This window comes from Sapajus apella, unplaced genomic scaffold (genome assembly GCF_009761245.1).
Source record: "Sapajus apella isolate SASKATOON/1434 unplaced genomic scaffold, GSC_monkey_1.0 scaffold35, whole genome shotgun sequence".
Lineage (NCBI taxonomy): Eukaryota > Metazoa > Chordata > Mammalia > Primates > Cebidae > Sapajus > Sapajus apella.
Window position 1 is genome coordinate 18,035,258 of NW_022436975.1, and position 27,444 is coordinate 18,062,701.

At 39.9% G+C, this 27,444-nt stretch overlaps 1 protein-coding gene across 2 annotated transcripts in view; it reads right to left on the minus strand.

Moving 5' to 3' along the window:
* The window catches only part of ARFGEF1 (ADP ribosylation factor guanine nucleotide exchange factor 1), a 151,507-nt gene that overhangs the window by 2,229 nt on the left and 121,834 nt on the right, over positions 1–27,444 (minus strand). The window contains exons 30-38 of one of the 2 annotated variants that reach the window (XM_032296263.1): positions 20,259–20,388; positions 18,809–18,944; positions 18,588–18,726; positions 15,849–15,921; positions 10,914–11,046; positions 5,304–5,443; positions 3,702–3,870; positions 2,179–2,317; positions 798–915 (exon numbers count right to left, since the gene is read on the minus strand). In XM_032296263.1, coding sequence (XP_032152154.1) covers positions 798–915; positions 2,179–2,317; positions 3,702–3,870; positions 5,304–5,443; positions 10,914–11,046; positions 15,849–15,921; positions 18,588–18,726; positions 18,809–18,944; positions 20,259–20,388 — 1,177 coding nt within the window. The remainder of the gene's footprint in view (positions 1–797; positions 916–2,178; positions 2,318–3,701; positions 3,871–5,303; positions 5,444–10,913; positions 11,047–15,848; positions 15,922–18,587; positions 18,727–18,808; positions 18,945–20,258; positions 20,389–27,444) is intronic. The other variant, XM_032296264.1, reaches the window with a different exon arrangement.

The window sequence follows — 27,444 nt, forward strand, 5'->3', positions numbered from 1 at the left end:
TCCTACCCCTCTGTGCCCCTCCAGATCCAGGGAAGCAATGAGACATATGGGGAAAAAAGCCAGCTGTGGAGTAACAGAGGCCATTTGGGGTTTAAATAAGCCCTTGGCCATTCAAGTATCAGGCCACACAACTAGGCGTTTTAAAACCTATTCTAGGGTCACAGCAAAGCAACCTGTTTCCTTATATGTGAGCTCTAAGTTGCTATTTTTTCTAAGAGTAGAAGGTACATTTTTGAAAACCTTAAATATGCACTTATATTTGTAGTCACGTGTGCATTTTATCTTTACTTCTACTGGTTTAAAATTCTTACATGCCGCCCATTCACTTGGGACTCTGGATTACTTGGAACCACTAAATATGACAAAGGAACACCTGCAGCCCAGAGTACAAGCCCAGGAACCAGATGTAGTCTTGAGTAGAGGGCAGAGTCCAAGGCCATGAGGTGGCTGGACAGCAGTTTTCAAAATGGGGAAAAAAGGGAGACGCCTGGGGTCAGAATGGGAATTTCAATATTGAAGGAACCCAGGAACTTGTCAAGGTATCCCAAGGGATTCTGATCCCTCGCCTATTGCATCCCCTAGAGAACCGCTGATAGTGAACAAAGCTGAGTAAGGAGAGAGGAAAGTGAGGAATGAGGAAGATAAGCAAGGCCACTGGTGGCACTGCACAAGCAGCAGTGCAGCCTGGGTATTGCCTGATTCATCCCTGAGAGCTCCTGCACAGCGGCTCTGGGACCTGGCATCCCAACACAAATCAGGCTAGAAATGTGAGGCCGGATTCAGGGCCTCATACTTACCCTATTATCGCTTATCTTTAGAACTTTAGTTAGAAACAAAAGCAGTAAGTTAGTCCAGGCTTCCCGATGACTTTCTGATGTTAGAGTAAGGAAGTAACTTAGCGCTTCACTGCAGACACTGCAAAAGAAAAGGTTTCCTTTAATGTTACTTGCATACCTGCTGGTCCCTACATTCACTGCGAAAGAGCAATCGTGAACATAGTGGTGAATATGAACTATTCAAGAACATGTTAGATCCCATCTGTTTACATTAGCTGGAATGTCAACATAAACATGCTTTTCAAATTGGGAAAAAAACCAAGCATGTTTAAAAGAAGCCATTGTAACTTATCAGGAAACCCTCATTTTCCTAATTTTCTAAGTTTCTTTGAATTCAAAGCTGCTGTATGGCAGGTAGCACATGTGAAGCTTAGTTTCAAGAGACGTGGGCTGGAATCTGAGGCGGCTCTTCTCTTCCCTGATCCTTGTGAGGCCCTATATCTTTCTGGGCCTTAATCAGTCTTGTCAATTAAATGGGATAACAGACTAAGTGATCCCTTAAAATTCTAAAATGTATTTAACTGGCCTCAGAACATCTATTCCTCAAGTAGGTATGAAAATACAATGCAGATGACGGTATTCTTTCTAAATGGCATGTTTCATTCTTTTTTTTTTTGGAGATGGAGTGTTGCTCTGTAGCCCAGGCTGGAGTGCAGTGGCACAATCTCAGCTCACTGCAACCTCTGCCTCCTGGGTTCCAGTTCAAGCAATTCTCCTACCTCAACCTCCCAAATAGCTGGGATTACAGATGTGAGCTACCATGCCCAGCTAATTTTTGTATTTTTTAGCAGAGACAGGGTTTTACCATGTTGGCCAGTCTGGTCTTGAACTCCTAACCTCATGATCTGCCCTCCTTGGCCTTCCAAAGTGCTAGGATTAAAGGCATGAGCCACCGCGCCCGGCCGGCATGTTTCATTCTTAGCCTGAGTTTACACATTAGTTGTCTTAAAAGAGTAAAAAAAGTAACACTTAAACTCCAAATATTTTTTTCCAAAGTAAATGCAGGTAGGAGAGTTGTCACTTTCACAAATGATTGTTCTGTAAAAGCACTATCTATCTTACGACATTAGAAAGGCCTAAAAATGATTATCATAGTTGACAGTTTTAAAATTTTTAAATAGAAAACCTTCTCCTTTGTCCTATATGTTAGACATGACTTGGCTACATGTCACTAAAGCATATTCATCTCTAAGACTGAATTTAATTTTTACAATTGCTCTGTGGAATTAGGGACATCCAGGCCCCAAAGGCTCAGCTCTTGGTGTGGTCCCACCAGTGACCCTTTCCTGCCCAGCACCACATGGTCACCTGGTCAGCAACGGAAACCAGTCAGGAGTCTTACTTCAAAAGCCTCTGCTGGACCTCCTCCCAGGCACTAATGCGGCTCTCATCCATGTACATCCGGAAGAGAATGCGCAGCCCACACGCCAGGCTACTGGTCTCCTGCTTCAGAAGGTTGGGCTTGGATTTGCCTTTGAATCCTGCAGATAGGGGAAGTTTCTGGGATTAGTTTGGGAAGGCATTTTAGGTCCAACAGCCCATATGGAGGCACATTATGGTGTGCTCAGCCATCAGCATCTGCTGCTTACAAAGCAGAGCCATAGCAGCCAATGTCAAAGTGATTTCCATGTCCAGAATTCCCTTCCAAGTTGGGGATATGAGATATAAAAATGAAACTGCACTTGAATCCCCATAGACAAAGTTGTGGAAGGAGCCATGTGCTCTGCCTGCACCAGGGCTCTCAGATGAACAGGGGCAGCCTCCAGGAGGTGAGAACTGTAGAGGTCTGATGGGTCTGGTGTATGTGGACACAAGGAGGCTCTAACAGCAGGAATAGGCCCAGTGGATTGGATTGGTGGCAGCAACTTGGTGGTAGAAGGTGGAAAAATAAGTACAGACTACTCTTTCCAGAAGTTAGGTTGTAAAGGGAAGAGAATGGCATAGCTGTTTTAAATAAGCAAACATAAGCACCAAACCTTTTTGTCTGGTAAGTATCAGCCTCCTCCTTTCTTTTTCTGTGCCTTATTTTGCTGCCCCTCATCTTCCCAGCACTGTTTTGTATATATTTCTTTCTTTTTTTTTAAGACACGGGGTTTCTGTTGTCCGGGCTGGAGGTGAATGGTGTGATCATAGCTCACTGCAGCCTCAAACTCCTGGGCTCAAGTGATCCTCCCATTTCAGCCTCCCGAGTAGCTGGGATTACAGGTGCATAACACCATGCCCGGCTAATTTTTAATTTTTTGTAGAGACAGGGTCTTATTATGTTGCCCATGGTGGTCTTGAACTTCTGGCCCCAAGCAATCCTCCTGCCTCAGCCACACGAGTAGCTGGAACTACAGGCATGAGTCACTGCACCTGGTTCTATTTCTTAAATTAAAAAATTAACAATGTCACTTTGGATTATAACACTTATTTTGTTTAAAATGTCTAACTTGTTCTAGAACAAATATACCTCACGTCCCAATACATTCACCTTCACTCTGAGCTTTGGCCGTTCTCAGTAAGAGAGAAGCCACTCAAATACACATGCCAGGTTTCGTGTGCAACCTTCACACATGTGTATTTCCTTACGGACAGCTTTTTATCATGCCAATCAACAAGAAGCTCCAGGTTGGGTAAACAAGATGAAACACTAGTTATCAGTCAACTAGTAGACCAAGGTGGAAAAAATCCACCCAAGTAGTTGGGCTTACTGTAGTCCAGAGAAGGGCCTGGTTGTGAGGTTACTTTATTACTGTTAAGGTCAGTGTACATATAGTGACTTACACAGACCCACAGTAGACAGTCAGTGAGTTCTAATACATGTATGTACCTGTCCCACATCCATCAACAGTGAACATGAAATGGGAGGTGTGCGCAGCTTACCTGCCTTCCACAGAGCAGTCCTCTGTTCGTTGTTGGAATTAAATGCTTTTGCAAATCTATGTGACTCTAATAAGCAGTCCAGTAGCTTAAAAAGTTGTTGTGATGTTAAAAACCGGTACATTCCTTGGTCTTGAGTATCAACTCGAACATCAAAGTCTACCGCGTCTCTCTTTGGAAAACAAACCACCCCAGGATATACACACAGTCACAATAATTTTAGTGAATTTAGAACTCAATGTTCCCCAAAGACCAGTTTTACAAGAAAGCCACAGGTACACTCAGCTTTCTCTAACCTAACAGAAAGTAAGGGAAGGTCCACCTTCTGTTGTGTGTCCTTGTCCCTGAACACCGCCTCCCATCAGCCCAGCCCCTCCTGGACTCCCAACTCCCTGGCCCTGTGCTCGCTCCTCAGCGCCTCAAGTCCTCCCTTCGCAACTGCTTTGGAGTCCATGCACCATGATTTTAATTATTCTCTTTCACAACCCCTCACCTCTTCTTAAAAACTGGCAAAACTGCCTACTCCGTGTCATGTGTGACTGGAGAAAGCAGACTGGTTTCTCTCTATACCAGTGGACTCTGCTGCCCAGCCCTTGGCAGCCCTTGGCCTAGGCCATGTTCCTGGCCAACCAGCTCACATTTTCACTTCTCAAGTAGCTAAAACATTCTTCCAAACCTCATATGGTAGACGACTTTTCTTTTCATCTCAGTGAGAAATCAGAAGCTGGCAGAGGAGGTCCCTCACAAGCTCCTACTTAAATGTACCAGCCTTCCTGCATCCATAAGCCACCCCCCAGCCCTCCCCCTGCCGCCACATGGGAATTGTGTGGGCTTCTACCCCAAGTGATTCCCACTCTGTATGAGGCACTATATCCAGTCACTCAAAAACATGGCCCTAGCAACTGCCCCTCTCTTGCCTACACTCAGTTCTTTCTCTCCCTACTGGAAAGCTCTTACCAGTGAACATGCTGCTGTATTACCAATCGGGAGGACAAAACATAGCAAACCCCTCTCTTGACCTCCTCACATTCTAGCTATCACATTTCTCTGTGCCTTTATAGTGAAACTTATTAACCAACTACTGGCTGAGTCTACATCCTCTCCTTCTCTCTCTTCCCATTACAATTATGCTTTTGTTCTTTATTTAACATTTAACATACTGTTAAGGTTCCAAAGTCCTCCAAATAGTTAGAGGGCAAGTCTCAGATGTATATCACTGACCTATCCAGAGCATTTAACAAGCATCTGATCACACGATTCTTCTTAAAGAATTTTCTTCATCTGACTTCCAGGACAACTGGCACCTGCTTCCCTGCGCCTCCCCACCCTGCCTCATGGGTTCTTTTCCTCAGTCTCTGCTAGCTGCCTCAGCTCGAGGATTTGTAGAGGATGAGGTCCCTGGGGCTCAGTTGCTGACCCTCCTCCCTGGAGGATGGCTCTAGCCGTCCTCACTACCTCGTGATGGGATCCAGTCTCATGGTTTAAAAGGACATCTGTATAATGAAGGCCCCTCAAATTAATTCTGTAGCCTGACTCTACAGCCCAGACTGTTATAGCTAACTTCCTCCTTACACAAAAAAAGCAGCTGTCCTCCCGTCTCCTTACCTGGGCTGCAGCTAAGTTTTCCGCATCTTCCTTCTTACTTGTGGCTGGGAAGAAGACAATGTTGTCGATAGTCTGGATGAGTTCCAGCTGCACAACACATTTAATCAACAGGGCAGCAAACAATTTTTGTTCTGGAAATTCTGTGAGGAAACCCCATCAATGCACATGCAAACAAAAAATTATTTTGAATCCTTTATAATTTCCATGACATTACAATGCTAAGGAAACATTAATATGTATTCACATATCACACTGAGAAGGACATACTGCTTTTGCACACAGGCACTACTCAGTAAAAGTTTAACTGATATTCAGAAAAGCCTTAGAAAAGTAATTTTTAAAAGACAAGTGCCCTATATGATTTAGAACAAGCTTGTCCAACCCACAGCCCATATGTGGCCCAGGACAGCTTTGAATGCAGCCCAACACAAATTCATAAACTTTCTTAAAACATCATGAGGCTTTTTTTTAAAGCTCATCAGTTATTGTTAGTGTATTTTATGAGTGGCCCAAGACAATTCTTCCAATGTGGCTCAGGGAAGCCGAAAGATTAGACACCTCTGATTCAGAACAATGAATATGTTCAAGATGTTCCTGCTAAAAATTTTTTTAAAAAGATTCAAGTTATTTTTAACAAAAATGTAACAAATGGATAAAAATCTAAAATTAAAATATTAACTGTAAACCCAAGTCCAACCTTTGAAAATAGGGAATAAAGGGGCCGGGCATGGTGGCTCACGTCTGTAATCCTAGCACTGTCCAAGGCAGTCGAACCACCTGAGGTCAGGAGTTCAAGACCAGCCTGGCCAACATGGTGAAACCTCATCTCTACAAAGCTACAAAAATATTCACCAGGCATGGTTGCGTATGCCTGTAATTCCAGCTACTCTGGAGGCTGAAGCAGAAGAATTGCTGGAACCCAGGAGGCGGAGGTTGCAGTGAACTGAGATCATGCCACCGCACTCCAGCCTGAGCAAGAGCGCAAGACTCCATCTCAAAAATAAATAAATACATAAATAAAATTTAAAAAAAGAAAATAGGTTGTATGAAAACCTATGACATAAGAAAATAACAGAACAGATCAATGTGAGACAGGAAGTGAGGGCAGCCAAGACTCTGGATGAACCTATGCAATACTGTGGTTTGGCCACAGCACATGTTTTATTTGGACCCAGATTCATAGTTGTGGCTGAAATTACCTCTTATTTTCAAAGAGATCCATCAGCAAAGAAGTCTGTAAAAGTTAGGCAGGGGCCAGGCACAGTGGCTCATACCTGTAATCTCAGCACTTTGGGAGGCCAAGGCGGGCAGATCACGAGTTTAGGAGTTCGAGACCAGCCTGGCCAATATGGTGAAACCTTGTCTCTACTAAAAATACAAAAATTAGTCAGGTGTGGTGGTATGCACCTGTAGTCCCAGCTACTTGGGAGGCTGAGGCAGAACAATCACTTGAACCTGGGAGGCGGAGGTTGCAGTGAGCCGAGATCGTGCCACTGCACTCCAGCCTGGTGACAGAGTGAGACTCCGTATCAAAAAAAAAAAAAAAAAAAAATGTTAGGCTGAACACATTACTTCAAAAGTAACCAAACTTCAAAGTAACAAAAGTGCCACCAGTATTCCCCTCATCAGCTATACACAGCCACATCCCTCTATCCTGAACACATTTGTTCAACAGGGCGTTTCTGACAGTCCGCTGGCCCATGTGGACACAGTCATGAGAGTGCTCCAGTTGTCTGATCATGCCAGCTAAGTAGCTAAGCAATGTAGCAGCACAAGGTTAGAAAACAGGACTCAACTTCTGAGACGCTGTTGCCACGTGGCCCAGGGGACCCAGAACATATCACCACACCTCCATCCCAGATTCTCAGGGGCAGCTTTGGCAGGAAGTTTTCCAGGAGGCAGACAACTGCCCAAAGGGAGTTGCCTACTAGGCAGTCTTGGGGCAATGGCCCCAATGCTGGGTGACTTATAATCCCTATTTCTTTCTACTATGAAAAACACTTTACTACAAATTCCCTTTTCTAGCACTAATGTATGGAAGATAAATTCATGTTTTAGGGATTTTGGGGGGTGGAAAAATAACTGACTTAAATTTATCCTTATTGAGGTCATTAATGAAGCCTCCTTTCCATAGACTTTTCATAAACACTATTCTATTTAACATTTAGTTCTTAGGACTACATCTTGAGTTAAAAAAAACAAAGAGACCTGTGAGTCCTAAGGTTATCTCTTCCTTCTTAGTCCTTTATTACAGTGACAGTGGCACGGGCAGTCATCCATTCACTCCCTTATTCAAGTCAGAAAAACATCTTAGTCCCTGGGGCAAGAGACTCCTAGTAGCACCTGGACTCCAGAAGGGACTCAGCAGCAGATGGAGGTTTTAAGAGACCTATTTTCATCAGTTCCAACATGAGTTTTTCAGGGATGTTAAGAGCTTCCAGCAGAGACTCAGACAGTCTTACTCTCAACTGGGATTCGAAGCTCTTCATACTTACTGGCTACAGTCTCACTAGCAAGGACCAGGAGCACTTTTGAAGACAGTATCTGTTTGGACAAATTTTAGTCATGACAAGGCCTGACACTGCTAGGGTTATATTAGTTGACCATTTCATTGTCCACACAACAGAGAGCAATGCGAAGCAGATTTTAACTACGTGGGACTGCAGGCACTGAATCAACTTGACGGAGCAGTGGTGTAGAAAGAATGAGGCTGGTTTGTGCTTTGATTCTTTTTACTGAGTTGGAGAGTCGGATGGCAGTTGGCCTCCCCATCTAACAGGGGAACCACAACTTATCCACTAAAGAAAAGAGCACATGGGAGCAGGGTAGCCGCTTGTTATTCCTCCAGCTTTACCTGTTCTGAGTCAACAGATCCAGGATGAACCTTGCCTAAAAGTCTTCCAGGGGAGCAAGAGTGGAATGTCTGGCCTAAGGATGCAGTCTGAATTGACAGCTGATGGTGGCAGGAAAGCAGAACCCTTGCCCCAGGAAAAAGGACAGTCTCAGAGTAGCCATGTGTACACTTTCCACTGTGGGAAGACCAAGTCCTACCCTCACAAAGCTAAGTGTGTTTAAATTCAGCCTTGAGGCTGAGAGTGAAAAAAGCCACTCACTATTCTGTCCTCCTGGCCTTTCTCAGTGCAGACTGAAGCTGCAAAGGATTCCTATATGAACCATTCTGTTCTTTGGAGATCAGGAATGAAAAATGAAACCAGGCCACTCAATACCACCTATTTCCCCTTTAAGAAATTAGCAAAATACAGTGACTGAACAAAGAAGCTCCTTTCCAGTAGGATATAACAAAGCCTATCTTCTCTCAAGAACTGTAAGCACCTAGGATTAAAAAATTCCCGGAAAAAAATTAAATCAAAATGGATCAATAACCTAAATAAAAGTGCGAAAAGAATAAAACTTCATAGGCGAGGCGTGGTGGCTCACACATGTAATCCTAGCCCTTTGGGAAGCTGAGGTAGGTGGATCAGTGGAGGCCAGGAGTTTGAGATCAGCCTAGTGTCAACATGGCAAAACCCTGTCTCTACTAAAAATACAAAAATTAGCCAGGGATGGTGGCATGTGGCTATAATCCCAGCTACTAGGGAGGCTGAGGCGGGAGAATCACTTGAACCTGGGAGGTGGAGGTTGTAGTCAGACAAGATCGCACCACTGCACTCCAGCCTTAGCGACAGAGTAAGACTCTGTCTCAAAAAACAAAACAAAAAAAGTAAAACTTCAAAGGGGGAAATTCTCATGACCTTGGACTCTGACAATGACACCAAAGCCATGGCTAATAAAAGAAAAAAGAAAAATTGGACTTCATCAAAATTTAAAAACAGGCAAAGAACATGAATAAAAATTTCTCCAAATAAGATATACAAATGGCCAACAAGCACATGAAATGATGCTTAACACCACTAATAATTATGGAAATGCCAGCCAAAACCACAATGAGGTTCAACTTCTCATCCACTAGGATGGTTGTCATTTAATAACAACAAAAAAGGCGTTGGCAAAGACGTGGTAACACCGGAATTGCTGGTAGAAATGTATGCAGCCACTGGCTATAGAAAATTGCTTGGTGGTGATCCTCAAGAAGTTAAACATAGAATCGCCCTATACAAGCTAGCAATTCCACTCCTGGGTAGATAACAAAAAGGAACTGAAAACAGGTATTCAAATGATATTTGTACATAACAGTTTGTAGCAGCACTATTCATGACAACTGCAGGTGAAACAAACAAATGTCCCTCACCAGACAAATGGATAAACGAAATGTGGTCTATACATTTGGTGGACTATTACTGATAAAAAGGAATGAATTACTGATTCATGCTACAACATGATGAGTCTTGAAAACATTGTGAGAGAAGACAGACACAAAAGCTTATATTTTGTATGATCCCATTTATATGAAATATGCAGAATAGACAATTCACAAACACAGCTGATTAGTGGCTGCCAGGGGCTGGGGAGGGGAGAAGAGGAAACGGCTGTGTAACAGTTATGGGTGGGGAGGCTCCCTTTAGGAGTGAGGAAAATGCTTTGGATCTAGACAGAGGTAGTGGCTGTGAATGTACCAAATGCCACTGAATTATTCACTTGAATATGGTTACTTCTGTTATGTAAATTTCACCTCAGTTTTTAAAAAGTTCTCAAAGCTGTCCTGTTTTCCTGTAAGGAGGCTGTGGTCTTTTCTAGGTGTTATAATTTTCCTTCAGCAAATGAAACTGAATCAATACAGTAAAAAAGTGAAGGGTTCCTCTTATTTGTGAAAAGGTGAGGGAAGGAATACAGGTGACCTGTGTATTCCTGTGTGAAGATAGGGGTGTGGGCGGCAGTGAGGGAATGGGCACAGGCCGACTAAGGTTGAGGAGCAATGTGGAGAGAGAAGGCTTGCTTCTTAAAAAGTAGGGTGCTCCTGGCCAGATGTGATGGCACACACCTGTAATACCTGCATTTTGGGAAGCTGACGCAGGCGGATGGCCTGAGCTCAGGAGTTCAAGACCAGCCTGAACAACATAGCAAAACCCTGGTCCCTACCAAAAATATAAAATATTAGGTGGGCATGATGAGGCATGCCTGTAGTTCCAGCTACTCGTGAGGGTGAGGTGGGAGGATCGCTTAAGCCTAGGAGGTTGAGGCTGCAGTGAGCTGAGATCACGCTCCAGCTTGGGTGACAGAGTGAGGCTCTGTCTCAAAAACAAAAAAAAAAAGAAAAAGAAAAAACACAGAAACAACAACAACAAGTGAGGTGTTCCTGCTTAGAAGGCAACAGTTCCTCACTACTTCCCCGTGCAGATGGGTAGAGTAAGGCATGCCAGGCCTTACTTTTGCAGAGAGAACATGGGGTTGGTTGGCATGCAGAAGGGGATGGAGAGAGAAGACTCAGGTGCTTATTGGTGGAAAAACTTGACATTTCAGGTATTAGCAGAGTTCTTGACCTTCTGTAAGAGGGCATCTATCTATCAGAGGGTGTCCAAATTAGGGTAAGCACAGTAAAGAGGTGATGATACAATTATAGTATATGCTTGTTAATAATAAAAGTAAAGCCAAAATTGTTGTCCCTTTCCTAAATAAAACACTAATTTATTTTTATTTAGAGAAATAACTCACTTGCTGTAGATTTAATTTTGCTGACTTCTTCATTAACAGCAGAGCCAGAAACCAGTGGTGCTTGTGGTCTGTTATCTACAGATCTTGGCTGAATAGAATCGTGAATATCTACAGACTTCTGTGATATTGTATCCTAATAAAAAAAATTATTGTAAGTATGGTTAATAAAGTTTATGGGTGAAGATATTTTCTATAATGCTATTTTTAAAAATTATATTATGTCCCTTTGAAAACGATGTTTTACACGTTACAGTTATAACACAATGAGAAAATTATTTAAAATTACCTGTACATAAAGAAAAGCTGACTTTCTTACCCTCACTGGGCTCAGGTTTGATACCATCCAACAGCAACAAATAAAAATGTGAAACTTCAATGTGTAGAGAAACTAGTCAGCAATACCCACAAGTGTTCATGAAATTTAAACAGAGCACATACTTGGCAGAGAGGAGGGGCTGAGCCCAGGGACACTTTTTGCAGGGGTAAATTTAGAAAAGGATCTTCTGTCACCCATAGACCCAGGGACTAGAAAGAACAGTATGAAGGTGACTGTCTAGGAGTGTCATATCATGAAGAGAAGCTGGATGCTAGAGTCCAACAGACCTACACAAGATTAAGGCTCTGGTATTACAAAGAGTATAATCTTGGAAAAATGGTTAATTTCCCGAGGTGAGGTTTTCTGATCTACGAAGAGATAACACACTTTCCTTGCAGGTTGTTAAGAACTAGAAATAATAAATCCAAAACACTAGCAGCACAGTGTTGGGCAATAAATGGCAGCTGACCCTACTACTCCTCGAGCTTTCTTTCATTATAAAGGGACAGCATACTCAGAGAGGAGAGAGCCTGGTTTTAGGAACAGTGCTTAGCTCTTGTTATTCTGACCTAACAGTCCCAGCCTGCAGCAACCTTATCTGCATGTAGGAAAGGAAGATGGGCCTGTGTTACCAGAAATAGTTATGATCAAAACAATATGTTAGCTCGGACTTAAGTGTATTTTAAGGAAGAGATTACTCAGTTCTCAGAATTAAAAATGTATTATCTTACTGAAGATAAATGAAAGCACTGGTTTTAAATATATTTGGTCACTGGCCCTCTTGAACACTCTGGTGATTTCTAAAATGTTCTCCCCAGAAAACTAAAGCTGCACAAAAACTAGATCACAAAATTGGGGATTTAAAAGCCTTGCTCTTATTAGAGGAAGTTTTAGATGTTAGGTACACTGTTTTCTCAATTTTTTTTCACAAACCAGTGTAAATGAGGATAATTTTTTTGATGTCCCAATAGCGGGGTCTGTGCTGAATGGACAGTGTCAGCACACAGAGTCATGGAGCACCATGGGCTCAGTACTAGATGTCACAGTTCTCAATGGCAATTCAGAATGAGATTTTTCTGTGAAATTGAAGTTTTAACTGTTGAAAATGTGTTCAGAAAGTTAAAAATTGTGTGGGACAAATCCAGTCAGTGGGCATTAGTCTGCCACTTTACAGTCTCCTGGGTTTAAAATTCAAAAAGGTATTATTGGGAGGAACAGTATAAATTTGAAAAGATCTGTAGATTAAATAAGAGTATTGTTCCAAAAATAATTTTCTGATTGTTGGGATAAATTGGCATTATATTTACAAATTACTTTTAAAGAATTCAGAAAATTGTGTTGTGTGGGAGGCGGGGTAGCAAGATAAAAAGAGGGAGGAAAGCAGGGGTTGGTAAAAACAAATGTAAAATGATAACATTTGGAGAAGCTTGGTGTAATGATTACTTTTGTGTCAATCTGGCTACAACACAGTACCAATATCCTATATACTTAAGCCAGATACTTAAGTCAAAGGACTAACAATTCAATTAAATACAATTCCAGGTGTTGCAATGAAAGTATTTTATAGATGTGGTTAACATTTATAGTCAGTTTACTTTAAGGAGATTATCTTCAATAATCTAGATGGGCCTTGTCCGATCAGTTGAAGGCCTTCAAAACTGAACAAAACAGGTTTCCTGCCTGTGAACTGCAGCTTCAGCACTGGCTAAAGGGTTTCCAGCCTGCCCTACAAAATTTCAAGCCTGTTAGCCTCCAACATCACATAAGCCAGTTCCTTAAATCTATTTTTATATCTCTTGCTGGTTTTGTTTTTCTGGCCCTGATAAAGATTTTGATACCACAAATGGAATGTGGCTGTAATAAACATCTAAAAATGTGGAAGTAGCTTTGGAACTGGGCAATGGTAGAAGCTGGAAGAGTTTTGAGACACATGATAGAAAATACCCAGATTGCCCCGAGGAGACTGTTGGTAAAAATATGGATGTCAAATGTGGTTCTGGTGAGGATCCACATGGAAGTGCGATGTATGAGAGAAAGCTTCTACCATCTTAGAGAACACATCTACAGCCATGAAAGAGACTACTGGTACAAATATGAATCTCAAAAGGTGCTTCTGGTGAGGTCTTATAAGGCAATCAAGAACATATTATTAGATACTGATAGGTGATCCTTATTGTAAAGTGGCAGAAAACTTGGCTGAATTGTTGGGTGGAAAGCAGAGTTCTAAGTGATGAACTTAGATATGTAGTTGAGATTTCCAAGCAAAGTGCTGAAGGTGTGGCCTGGTTTATCCTTGCTGTTTACAGTACACTGCAAGCACAAGATATATTGAGGAAAGAACTGTTAAGAAAAAGAAACTAGTACTTGATGATTTGAGAAGATCTTGGCCTATTCAGATTGAAAAGGATGCTACAATTAGGAAATGAATAGTTAGGAAGGCATGCTTTGGAGAGAAGGGCAAGGCTACAGCTGGACCAGTTTTTGCCAAAGAGATTAGGTATATGTCTAGTGGATTCGATCAGCCATCTCAGCAGAAACCAGGAACATAACAGGTCTAACCAGAAAGATGTGTGGATTGCCCTCTTTTTAAATAGCATGGTTTCTCTTAACACATACAGAAGCCCCACAAGGATTTTGAGAGTGATGTACCAGCAGACATAGGGCCAGCCTAGAATGAAAGGGACAGAAACAATAAGATGAAGGGAGGCTGACTTCTAGGATTCTACAGGCAGCAAATGGGTCAACAGAGGTGCAAATGTGCTAACTTTTATGAAAAAGAAGAACAACTGAGAGCGCAGGGCTCAGGCCCAAAGAAGCAAGCCATGACCCCAGAAGGCAGAATATCAAGCCACACAGAATTATTCTCAGGCCTTAAAACTCAATGGAATTGTCCCTGCTAAGTTTCAACCTTGCTTAGGACTGGTGATCTTTTGTTCCTTCCAATTTCTCCTTTTTCAATGAGAATGTCTATCTTAGGCTTGTCCCACTACTGTATTTTAAAAGTTACTAACCTGTTTTCTAGGTTCACAGGTCCACAGATGGAGATGAATTTTGCCCCAGAATAAATCATATTCTGAGTGTCGCCCATTCCTAATTAAGATGTCTGAGATGATCAGATTAGGGACTTTTGATGATATTTAGATGGGATTTTGGACATAGTGTTGATGCTGTATTGAGTTTAGACTTTTGGGGACCTCAGAATGGGGTGATCATCTTTTGCCAACAGGATGGACATGAGTTTTCAGGTGTCAGTGGGTAGACTGTAGTGGGATGAATATTGTCCCCTAAAAGGTATGTCCAAGTCCTGACCCTTGATACCTGCAAATGTTACCTTACTTGGACATAAGGTCTTTTCAGATGTAATTAAGTATCTTGAGATGAGATCATCCTGGATTTCAGGTAAACCCTAAATCCAATGAATAATGTCTTCATAAAACAAAAAGGAGAGAGAAAGATTTAACACACACACACAGTGAGGAAGGCTACAGACAGATAGAGGCAGAGATTGGAGTGATATGTGAGGAAGCCAAATAATGCCAAAGGTTGTCAACAGCCACCAGAAGCTGGAAGAAGCTAATAAGAATTTTCCCTCAGAACCTTTGGAGGGAACGTAGCCCTGCTAACTCCTTGATTTGGGACTGTGGTCTTTAGAACCATGAAATAAAAAGTTTCAGTAGTTTTAAGCCACCAAGTTTGTGGTAATTTTTTATGGTAGACCTAAGAAACCAATACACTGGGTGAAGTTTATATTAGAATCCTTTGTACTGTTTGGTGTTACTTTTCTATAAGGTGAAATTATATAAAAAGTTTAAATACTAATCAACAATATCTTCAGCTTTGCATGGAGATAGCTAGGTAATATGGCACCTTTCTCTCACAACCCTGAAAAAATCATTTTGCTCTATGTCCTATTAAAAAGTAATTTAAAGGCCGGGTGCGGTGGCTCACACCTGTAATCCTGGCACTTTGGGAGGCAGAGGTGGGTGGATCACCTGAGGTCAGGAGTTCAAGACCAGCCTGGCCAACATGGTGAAACCCCATCTTTAAAAAAAAAAAATTTTAAATACTCCCTTCATGGCACTTAACAGAGAGACATATTGTCTGTGAAATTTACCACAGAATTAACCTCAAAATTCTCAACCAAATTTATGTCATCTTCTTAAAACAGCTGAACTTACTGAAATGATATGAATGTTTCTCTTCCCTCCTAAATTCATAATGAAACTCAATCCCCAACACAACAGTATCAACAGGTAGAGATTTTAGGAGGTAAGTAAGCCATGAGAATTAGTGCCTTAAAAAAGGGCTGGAGGAAACTGGCTAGGCCCCTTTCTGTCCCTCCTCCTTCCCACCATGTGAGAATGTCCCACCACGTGAGAATGCAGCAACAAGGTGCTATCGTGGAAGCAGAGAGCAGCTCTCATCAGACATCTTGATCATACAATTCCCAGCCTTCGTAATTGCAAAAAAATAAATTTCTATTTATAAATAATCCAGTCTCAGGTATTTTTTAATAGCAGCAGGAATGAACTAAGACACTTACATATAAGAGTTTGACCATAATAGAATTACTCATCACAAATAACTAATTTCAATATACTTTATTGACTAAAACTTACCAATGGCTTTTCACTTACAGGAGATGGAGGTAGGGGGGCAGTTTCTCCAGAAGTGGGTCGCCAGGTTAAGAGCCTTTAAGATATCAAAACCACATCAATCACTAGGAGGCTGTGCCACATGCCACATCCAGCATATTTTGAAATGGGCACAAGAAATGTAACATCAATATACCAACTACACATTCCATCTTTGACTACTGCTAAGAGCAATTTCCTGAAAGACTAGTAGAAAGTTTAAAATATGTATTTTTAGAAAACAATTAAGTGGCATTTAATATAATTAAAAGGGTAATCTGTTACAGTTTTGCATTAAAAAAAAAAACTAATATGTTTTAAAAAGTTAAAACCTCCTTTCCCTAAACATAAATGTCATCAAATATTTTTCACAGAGACTTCTCAAAAGATATTCATAAAATTGGCCAGGTGTGGTGGCTCACACCTGTAGTCCCAGCACTTTGGGAGGCTGAGGCTGGAGGATCATGAGGTCAGGAGTTCAAGACCAGCCTGACCAACATGGTGAAGCCCCGTCTCTACTAAAAAATACAGAAATTAGCTGGTGACGCTCATCTGTAATCCCAGCTACTCAAGATGCTGATGCAGGAGAATTGCCTGAATCTGCGGGTGAGAGGTTGCAGATCACGCCACTGCACTCCAGTCTGGGTAACAGAGTGAGACTGCATCTCAAATTTTTAAAAAAATTCATAAAATTAAAACTAAAAATATTTATAAAATACTTTAGATTCTTTTAAAGTACAAAAAATAAAAATTCAGTCCAAATGAGAAATGAACTTGCTACTACTGAATCAGGTGCTCAGGATAAAAACATAATTAAGGACCGAGTTCTAGTTTCTGAGAAACAGGAGCTTCTGCAGATATATGGCAAATAGATTATTTCAATTCAATATGAAAAAAGCTCTGGTATAGATATTTCTATCAAGATTTTTTGTTACATGCTCTTTAAGGTTCCTGAGTGTATAATTCAGTAAATTAAAACAGAAGCAGTGCTTACCAAAAAGAATGTACAGCACAATTGGTTTTTGTAAAGAAAGACAACAGCTAAGCAATAATTTATACTATCTTTGACATAAGGGTCACAGATAAACTGTGACAGACACATATCATTTGTTAGTAACTCACATTGCTCCAATAAAAGAGTGAACCAAAAAAAAAATTATCCAATAGTTGGAACAAACAGGACAAAGAGATTACTATGTATCATTTTAGTGCAGTCCTACCAAGAGACTGCTTTCTTAGGGGTGTGTTTCTTTTGACTTCCTATGTACTACTGATTTGGATTCTCACAAGGAGATTATAGGAATACAAACACAGGAGTTGGATGTGGTGGCTCATGCCTGTAATCCCAGCACTTTGGGAGGCAGGCAAATCACCTGAGGCCAGGAGTTCAAGGTCAGCCTGGATAACATGGTGAAACCCCATCTCTACTAAAAATACAAAAATTAGCCAGGCGTGGTGGCAGGCGCCTGTAATCCCAGTTACTTGGGAGGCTGAGACAGGAGAATCGCTTGAACCTGGGAGGTGGAGGCTGCAGTGAACCGAGACTGTGCCACTGTATTCCAGCCTGGGCAACAAGAGTGAAACTCCATCTCAAAAAAAAAACAAAAACAAAAACAAACAAACAAAAAAAACATATTTAATTCATGTCAACAAAAAGTTCATGAAGCTTAAAAATCTGGATTGATGATTTTCATATACAGTTTTGTGCCAGTGCATACCCATGTATCTATTCAATAAGATGCTCTAAATAAGAATCTACCTGTAAATGTAAAAATTGTAGATGTAAGGTAAAACCATGTGCACAACAGAGAGCTCCTGGGGGTAAGCTGAAAAGTAAGTTCCAGTCTGTCCTTCAAGTCATCCAGGCACTACCATGATAAGTCATTTAGCAAGACAATGTTTTAGCTTCCTCACTGATAAAAACTACCTCACTAGCCAGGCATGGTGGCTCATGCCTGTAATCCCAGCACTTTGGGAGGCTAAGGCGGGCGGATCACCTGAGGTCGGGAGTTCCAGTCCAGCCTGACCAACATGGAGAAACCTCATCTCTACTAAAAATACAAAATTAGCCAGGCATGGTGGCACATGCCTGTAATCCCAGCGACTCGGGGGGCTGAGGCAGGAGAATCACTTGAACCCGGGAGGTGGAGGTTGCAGTGAGCTGAGATCATGCCATTGCACTCCAGCCTGGGCAATAAGAGCGAAACTCCATCTCAAAAAAAAAAAATAATAATAAACAATTTCACTATAATTCCATTTCAAACTCATCCCTTGGAGAAAGATGACAAGCTGTTATAAAATATGAAATATAATATGTGAAAACATATTTCCTTAGATTATTAAATCCTCAGTAACTGAAACATAGGCCAAGATTTTTTTTTTTTTCCAACTCAAAACCACTGCATGGTTTGATATGAATAAATAAAATCTTATAAAAGTCAGCATAATTACTTCAAAGTTTGGATAAACAGACAAAAGGTTTTGGTTTACAAATAATTTTGGATAAACAGACAAAAGGTTTTGGTTTACAAATAATTCATTTGTCTGTTATAGTTTAGAAGAGTTTGTTTTGTAATAAATCTAAATCTATGAAACAGTAAGACAAGCGTAAAAGGATTTCTGTTATGAGAAATCACTAGTCACTATCAAACTTTTAATTACTAGTCACTCTCCAACACATCCAACATAGAAATATAAATGTAAAGTTGTATAAAATCTTCTTACGCGTGTGGGATTGTGGTTTTGAAGATATCCAGTGTGCAGTTGCAAGTTTTATCCCAGATTTCTAGGGTAAATTTTTCACCATTCAGAATAACAACATTCTCTAAACAGTTTGTACCAGATCGTGCTAACTGCTCATTGTCTAGGAAAGAAAAGAGCAACTCATTTATATATTACCAGGGACACATTTAACACTTTGTGTCACATATCTGGTATTGACCTACCTTGCTGCACACACCAGTAGAGCTGAGCAAAAATATCATCCAAAAGTACATCACTGAGTACTTCTAAATACTGAGTGAACACATCACAGATTGCATAAAGTGCATGATTGCAAGTTGTTGTCATCCATTCAGCTTTCTGGGGAAAAAAGTTGTTAAATGAACATCATGCCATTCATCAACTACTATGATTAAAAAATAAACACACACACACACACACACACACATACACACAAATGTTTTCATATTTAAAACATAAGGCTGTTAGTCTTCCTTTTCGAACACTGAATTCCCTCTAGAACGTTACAGTCACTTCAACTTAAAATCTGGTATCAATTACTCTTCATTACCCCATAACCACCCATGTATATAATAATTTAACTATTTTTGACACTATTTGTTTTGCATATTTAAAAAAACTATCACCATATCATCTTGATATTAACATTATAACTTTTCAAAGTGCATGAATAGCAACAGCTGGCCTTGCTCTAGAATATGACAGAACATTAAAGGGAAATAAAGAAGAAAGAGGTAAGAATTTATCCAAATGGGGCTAGCATAGGTTTAAAATAAAAATGGCTTTCCTGAAGTATGGTTATCTGAAAATACCATAAAAGAAGGGCTATACAAAATAACTGTAATTTCTTTATTTTTTTCAAACCCATAAAAAATAATCACAGAAGTCTGCATTTAATTCTGCTATATGAAACAAAAGGGGAAAATGTGCAGGTCTCTTGACACATTTCCTAAAATATATACTGTAACTGGTTCATAGTAAAATATGTTGAAATAAATAAAATAAAATTTACTTTGTATTCTTTATTCAATGCAAAAAAATCACTATATAATACTAAAGAAAAAGTTACTAATGTTTTATACTTATGACTGTCAAAATGAGGAAAAGAAATGGAAAGGTCAAGAAAAATACTGAAAACGAAACAAAACAAAAATAAATTTATCAATTAAGTTCTATCCTCCACATAGTTTTTTTCTTTTTGAGACGGAGTTTGGCTCTTGTCTGTCACCCGGGCTGGAGTGTAATGGTGCAGTCTCAGCTCACTGCAACCTCCACGTCCCAGGTTCGAACGATTCTCCTGCCTCAGCCTTCCAAGTAGCTGGGATTATGAGTGCCCGCCACCATACCTGGCTAAGTTTTGTATTTTTAGTAGAGATGTGGTTTCACCATGTTGGCCAGGCTGGTCTCGAACTCCTAACCTCAGATGATCCACCTCCACTTGGCATTCCAAAGTGCTGAGATTACAGGCGTGAGCCACTGTGCCCAGCCAGTGTTCTTATTTATAAAGATATACTATTATATCCTCATGCCTTAAAGAAAAAATTTCTAGGAATTCTTGTCTGTACATAATTTGAAACACTAAAATGTATTGGGGGATAATACTGAGACTCTTTTAACTTAACTAAGCTAAATGGAAATTGTGTGTCCTCTTACCTCTGTCTGTTGTTCTGGCAATTTCATATTGTCAAAGATTCTGAAAACAATTCTAAATAAATCCTGCCACCAGTGTTTTTCGTAAGTGTGGCCATATGTTTTCATTATTTCAAACATTACTGTTAAACCCCTAAAATGACAAAACGTAATCAGAAAGCTATAATACAAAAAAGCATACTTCTCCTAAAATAGTTTTTACAGTTCAGAAAGCTACTAAAAACAGAATGCTTAAAACTAGTCTGAAATTAACACATGACACTGGGTTATAAAAAATTTAAGTTGTAAAAACAACAGGTTCCTTCAGGATACATCATTCAGGGGAAAAAACCTCTAAAGGTCTTGGCCGTAAACTTTTTCTTTATTTTACTTTTCCTTTACTCTTACCTCACCACTGTAGCATTTACAAACTGTAAATTGAATAAAGATGATCTTCGAAACCAATGAGAACCAAGACACAACATACCAGAATCTCTGGGACACGTTTAAAGCAGTATGTAGAGGGAAATTTATAGCACTCAATGCCCACATGAGAAAAGAGGAAAGATCTAAAATCAACACCCTAACGTCACGATTAAAAGAACTAGAGGAGCAAGATCAAACAAATTCAAAAGCTAGTGGAACACAAGAAATAACTAAGATTGGAGCAGAACTGAAGGAGACAAAAACACAAAAAAATCCTTAAAAAAAAAAAATCAATGATTCCAGGAGCTGGTTTTTTGAAAAGATCAACAAAATAGATAGACTGCTAGCCAGACTAATAAAGGAGAGAAGAATCAAATAGATGCAATAAAAAATGATAAAGGGGATATCACCACTGATCCCACGGAAATACAAATTATTATCAGAGAATACTATAAACACCTCTATGCAAATAAACCAGTAAATCTAGAAGAAATGGATAAATTCCTGGACACTTACTCCCAAGACTAAACCCGAAGAAGTCAAATGCCTGAACAGACCAATAACAAGGTCTGAAATTGAGGCAGCAATTAATAGCCTACCAACCAAAAAAAGTCCAGGACCAGATGGGTTCACAGTCGAATTCTACCAGAGGTACAAAGAGGAGCTGGTACCATTTCTTCTGAAACTATTCCAAAAAATACAAGAAGAGGGAATCCTCCCTAACTCATTTTATGAGACCACCATCATCCTAACACCAAAACCTGGCAGAGACACAACTAAAAAAGAAAATTTCAAAGTCAATATCCATGAAGAACACTAATTCGAAAATCCTCAATAAAATACTGACAACCCAATCCAACAGCACAGAATAAAGCATCAAGATCAAGTCAGCTTCATCCCTAGGATGCAAGGCTGGTTCAACATCTGCAAATCTACAAACGTAATCCATCACATAAACAGAACCAAAGACAAAACCCACATGATTATCTCAGTAGATGAAGAGAAGGCCTTCAACAAAATTCAACAGCCCTTTATGCTAAAAACTCTCAATAAACTAGTTATCAATGGAATGTATCTCAAAATAATCAGAGCTATTTATGACAAACCCACAGCCACATCATACTGAATGGACAAAAACTACAAGCATTCCCTTTGAAAACTGGCACAAGACAAGGATGCTCTCTCTCATCGCTCCTATTCAACATAGTATTGGAAGTTCTGGCCAGGGCAATCAGGCAAGAAAAAGAAATAAAGGGTATTTAATTAGGAAAAGAGGACGTCAAATTGTCTCTATTTGCAGACGACATGATCGTATATTTAGAAGACCCCATCGTCTCAGCCCAAAATTTCCTTACGCTGATAAGCAACTTCAGCAGTCTCAGGATACAAAATCAATGTGCAAAAATCACAAGTATTCCTATACACCAATAAAAGAGAGCCAAATCGTAAGTGAACTCCCATTCACAATTGCTACAAAGAGATTAAAATACCTAGGAATACAACTAACAAGGGATGTGAAGGACCTCTTCAAGGAGAACTACAAACTAATGCTCAAGGAAATAAGAGAGGACACAAACAAATGGAAAAAGATTCCATGCTCATCATCAGGAAGAATCAGTATCGTGAAAATGGCCAAACTGACCAAAGTAATTTATAGATTCAATGCCATCCCCATCAAGCTACCAATGACTTTCTTCACAGAATTGGAAAAAACCACCTTAAATTTCATATGGAACCAAAAGAGAGCCCAGATAGGCCAAGACAATCCTAAGCAAAAACAAAAAACAAAACACAAAAAAACAAAGCTGGAGGCATCACACTACCTGACTTCAAACTATACTACAAGACTATAGTAATCAATCAAAACAGCATGGTGCTGGTACCAAAATAGAGATACAGACCAATGGAACAGAACAGAGGCCTCAGAAACAATGCCACACACCTACACCACCATCTGATCTCTAACAAACCTGATTAAAACAAACTGGAGAAAGGATTCTCTATTTAATAAATAGTGTTGGGAAAACTGGCTAGCCATATGCCAAAAGTTGAAACTGGATCCCTTCCTTACACCTTATACAAAAATTAACTCCAGATAGATTAAAGATGTAAACATAAGACCTAACACCATAAAAACCCTAGAAGAAAACCTAGGCAATACCATTCAGGACACAGGCATGGGCAAGGATTTCACGACTAAAACACCAAAAGCAATGGCAACAAAAGCCAAAATAGACAAATGGGATCTAATTGAATTAAAGAGCTTCTGCCCAGCAAAAGAAACCATCATTACGAGTGAACCGGTAACCAACAGAATGGGAAACAATTTTTGCAATCTACCCATCTGACAAAGGGCTAATAACCAGAATCTATGAAGAAGTTAAACAAATTTACAAGAAAAAAATAACCCCATCAAAAAGTGGAGGAAGGATATGAACAGACACTTCTCAAAAGAAAACATTTATGCAGCCAACAAACATATGAAAAAAAGCTCATCATCACTGGTCATTAGAGAAATACAAATCAAAGCCACACTGAGATACCATCTCATGCCAGTTAGAATGGCAAACATTAAAAAATCAGGAGACAATAGATGCTGGAGAGGATGCGGAGAAATAGAAAATGCTTTTACACTGTTGGTGGGAGTGGAAATTAGTTCAACCATTGTGGAAGACATCGTGGCAATTCTCAAGGATCTAGAACTAGAAATACCATTTGATCCAGCAATCCCATTACTGGGTATATACCCAAAGGATTATAAATCATTCTATTATAAAGACATATGCATATGTATGTTTATTGTGGCACTGTTCAGAATAGCAAAGACTTGGAACAAACCCAAATGCCCATCAATGATAGACTAGATAAGGAAAATGTGGCACATATACACCACAGAATACTATACAGCCTTTTTTAAAAGGAAGAGTTCATGTCCTTTGCAGGGACATGGAAAAAGCTGGAAACCATCATTCTCAGCAAACTGACACAGAATAGAAAACCAAACACTACATGTTCTCACTCATAAGTGGGTGTTGAACAATGAGTACACATGGACACAGGGAGGGAACATCACACAATGGGGCCTGTTGGGGGAGGGGCCTAAAGGAGGGAGAGCAGGGTGTTGGGGGACAGAGGAGGGATAGGATTAGGAGAAATACCTAATGTAGGGGACACGGTGATGGCTGCAGCAAACCACCATGGCACGTGCGTACCTATGTAACAAACCTGCACATTCTGCACATGTACCCCAGAACTTAAAGTATATATATATATATATATAAACTGTAAATGGAATTACAAATTGAAAAAGATAATCATTTGAGTGAATATTAATTTTGTGGTACTACAGCCAAAAAAGAAAATGCATATATAGCATATCTATGTAACAAATCGGCACATTCTGCACATGTACCCCAGAACTTAAAGTGTATATATATAAAAAAACTGTAAATGGAATTACAAATTGAGAAAGATAATCATTTGAGTGAATATTAATTTTGTGGTACTACAGCCAAAAAAGAAAATGCATATATAGCAAGTCTAAGAACAAAACAAAAGTTAGATTTTGGAAAATCTTTTTCATAGAACTATGGGGCTTTTTATTCAACACTAGAAGCCTTATTCATGCAACATCCCCAAACAAAAGGATTTATAGAACGAATCCACTAAGGCATAAGCTCCATGACGGGAGGGTTCTGTGTTTCATTTCTTGCTGCCTGGGAGGCAAGCAATAAACATTTGCTGAATAAATTGCTTAGTATCACATTGACCAGCTTTTGAGTAAGTGCTAAAACTGAAACTCAAAACTGCTTTCTACATTCCTTACTGTTTCTTGATATAATACCTTTTAATAATCATTAGAAACTTTAATGTTTTCTCTATTGCTTTTTCTGGGAAAATACAGGCATCCTCTAATTTAGAAATCACTTATATTTCTAAAAGTTTGATAGTAAAACAGAACAAAATTTTCTTTGAAAGGCTCCCATAAGGACTGGAATAGAGCTGAACTTATTTGCTGCCATGCTATCCCCAAACTTAGTACATGCCTCATACATAGCAGATTCTCAACAATTATTTTTATTAAAAGTATGTGTAAAATAACATTACAATACTTCAGGCCTATAGCAAGTTCACACTGGTCTATTTGATCCCTAATATATCTAATGTGTAATCCTAGCAGTGGTAAAGAAACGGTAGTAAAGAAAATCCTGGGAAATAAAGTCTTCCACAGGAGCTGCCTGTCAGAGTTTCGACCACTGGATGCTAAACCCATACTTCCCTCCTTGCAATGGAACAAGGCTCTCTCGTCCTCCATCTGCTGAGCTCAGTTTTTATTTCCTCCCACTCCAAGTACCTGGATGCTGCCTCTCATAGCTGGGGTTAAGTGGATATGGGCAATCCTGTTTTTTCCAGGGCCCAAAGTAAACACAGAGATAAATCGTTTCCAAGGATTTTTACTGTAGAAAGTCTCTTTTTTTTTTTTTCTAAAGCAATACTTAAGTAGCTCGTGTAGGGAAAAAGAATAGTCATGTGCCAGATGGGACATTTCAGTCAACAACGAACTGCATATAAGACAGTGGTCCCCTAAGATTATAATAGAGCAGTTCCAATTGCCTTATGACATTGTAGTTGTAGCTTTCGTTAGATCATAGGGCAACAATTTACTCACATTTGTGGTGATGCTGGTGTAAACAAACCTACCATAGTTCCAGTCATATAATGATAAACAATTACGTTAATGACTAATGTACTTACTATACTGTACTTCTTATCATTAAATGCAAGTTACTCCTTGTACTTATAAATTTTTTAAAAGTTAACTGGAAAACAGCCTCAGGCAGGTCCTTCAGTAGACATTCTGGAAGAAGGCATTGTTATCATAGGAGATGACAACTCCATGTGTGTTACTTCCCCTTAGGACCTTCCAGTGGGGTAAGATGTGGAGGTGGACAACAGAGACATTGATGATCCTAACCCTGTGTAGGCCTAGTTAAATGTGTGTCTATGTCTTAGTTTTTAACAAAAAAGTCTAAAAAGTAAAAAACAAAAAGAAAAACAGAAAAAAGCTTATAGAATAAGGATATAAAGAAAATATTTTTGTACAGCTGTACAATGTGTTTTAAGCTAAGTGGTAATATAAGAGTCAAAGTTTTTTAAAACTTTAAAAATTATAAAGGAAAAAAGTTACAGTAAGCTATGGTTAATTTATCGAAGAAAAGTATTTTTTTATAAATTTAGAGTAGCCTAAGTTTACAGTGTTCATAGAGTCTACAGTAGTGCATAGTAATGTCCTAGACCTCCTTCACATTCACTCACCACCCACTCACTGACTCACTCAAAACAGTTTCCAGTCCTGTGAGTTCCATTCATGGTAAGTGCCCTATTACAAATTTTATCTTTTATGCTATGTTTTTATTGTACCTTTTCTATGCTTATATATACATACATATATATATATATATACACACACACACACACACACACATACATATATATATATATATATTTTTTTTTTTGAGACAGAGTCTCATACTGTCACCCTGGCTGGAGTGCAGTGGTGCCATCTCAGCTTACTGCAACCTCCGCCTCCCAGGTTCAAGCAATTCTCATGCCTCACCTTCCCAAGTGGCTGGGATTACAGGTGTGTGTTACCACACCTGGCTAATTTTCGTATTTTTATTTTGAGACAGAGTCTCACTCTGTTGCCTGGGCTGGAGTGAAGTGGCACTCGTAGCTCACTGCAACCTCCGCCTCTTGGGTTTAAGCGATTCCCCTGGCTCAGCCTCCTGAATAGCTATGATTACAGGTGCCCACACCCCACTAGTTTTTTTTACTTTTAGTAGAGAAGGGGTTTCACTATGTTGTCCAGGCTGGTCTCGAACTTCTGACCTCAGATGATCCGCCCGCCTGGGCCTCACAAAGTGCTGGGATTATAGGCATGAGCCACTGTGCCTGGCCAAATTTTTGTATTTTTAGTAGAGAGGGGGTTTTACTATGTTGGCCAGGCTGGTCTTGAACTCCTGAAATCAGGTAATTAGCCCACCTCAGCCTCCCGAAATGCTGGGATTATAGGTGTGAGCCACTGCACCCAGCCTGTTTAGATACACAAACATCATTGTGTTAACAGCTGCCTATAGTATTCAGTACAGTTACATGCTGTGCAGATTGTACCCATGGAACAATAGGCTATGCCATCTAGATTTGTGTAAGTACATGATACGATGTTCACACAATGCTGAAATTGCCTAGTAACGTGTTGTACAGAACATATCCCTGTCATTAAATGATGCCTGACTATATTTGAGACTAATTTAATTATTTATCCCTAAATCTAGAGAATTTTGGAAGAATCAAATGAGAATGCACACAAAATGTTCTTTCTAACCACAGTGTTATACAAATTATAGTGCTGCACATTTTTTTTGTTGTTGTTTTTAAAGACAGAGAGTCTCAACTAAATGTTAGGGATTTGTCATAAAATATACCTAGGACGGAGTACAGTGGGGTGATCAGGGCTCACCATAGCCCCAGCCTTCTGTGCTCAAGCAATCCTGCCTCAGCTTCATGAGCAGCAGGAGCTAGAGGCATGCCCACCATGTCCAGTTAACTTTTTGTTCAAAGAGATGGGGTCTCACTATGTTGCCCAGGCTGGTTTCAAACTATTCTCCCACCTTGACCTCCCAAAGTGCTGGGACTACAGGTGTGAGCCACTGCATCTGGTCCACATTTTAAAATGTAAGCTAAATAGCAGCTCCATACAAATCCTGGGATGAGGCAGGAAAAT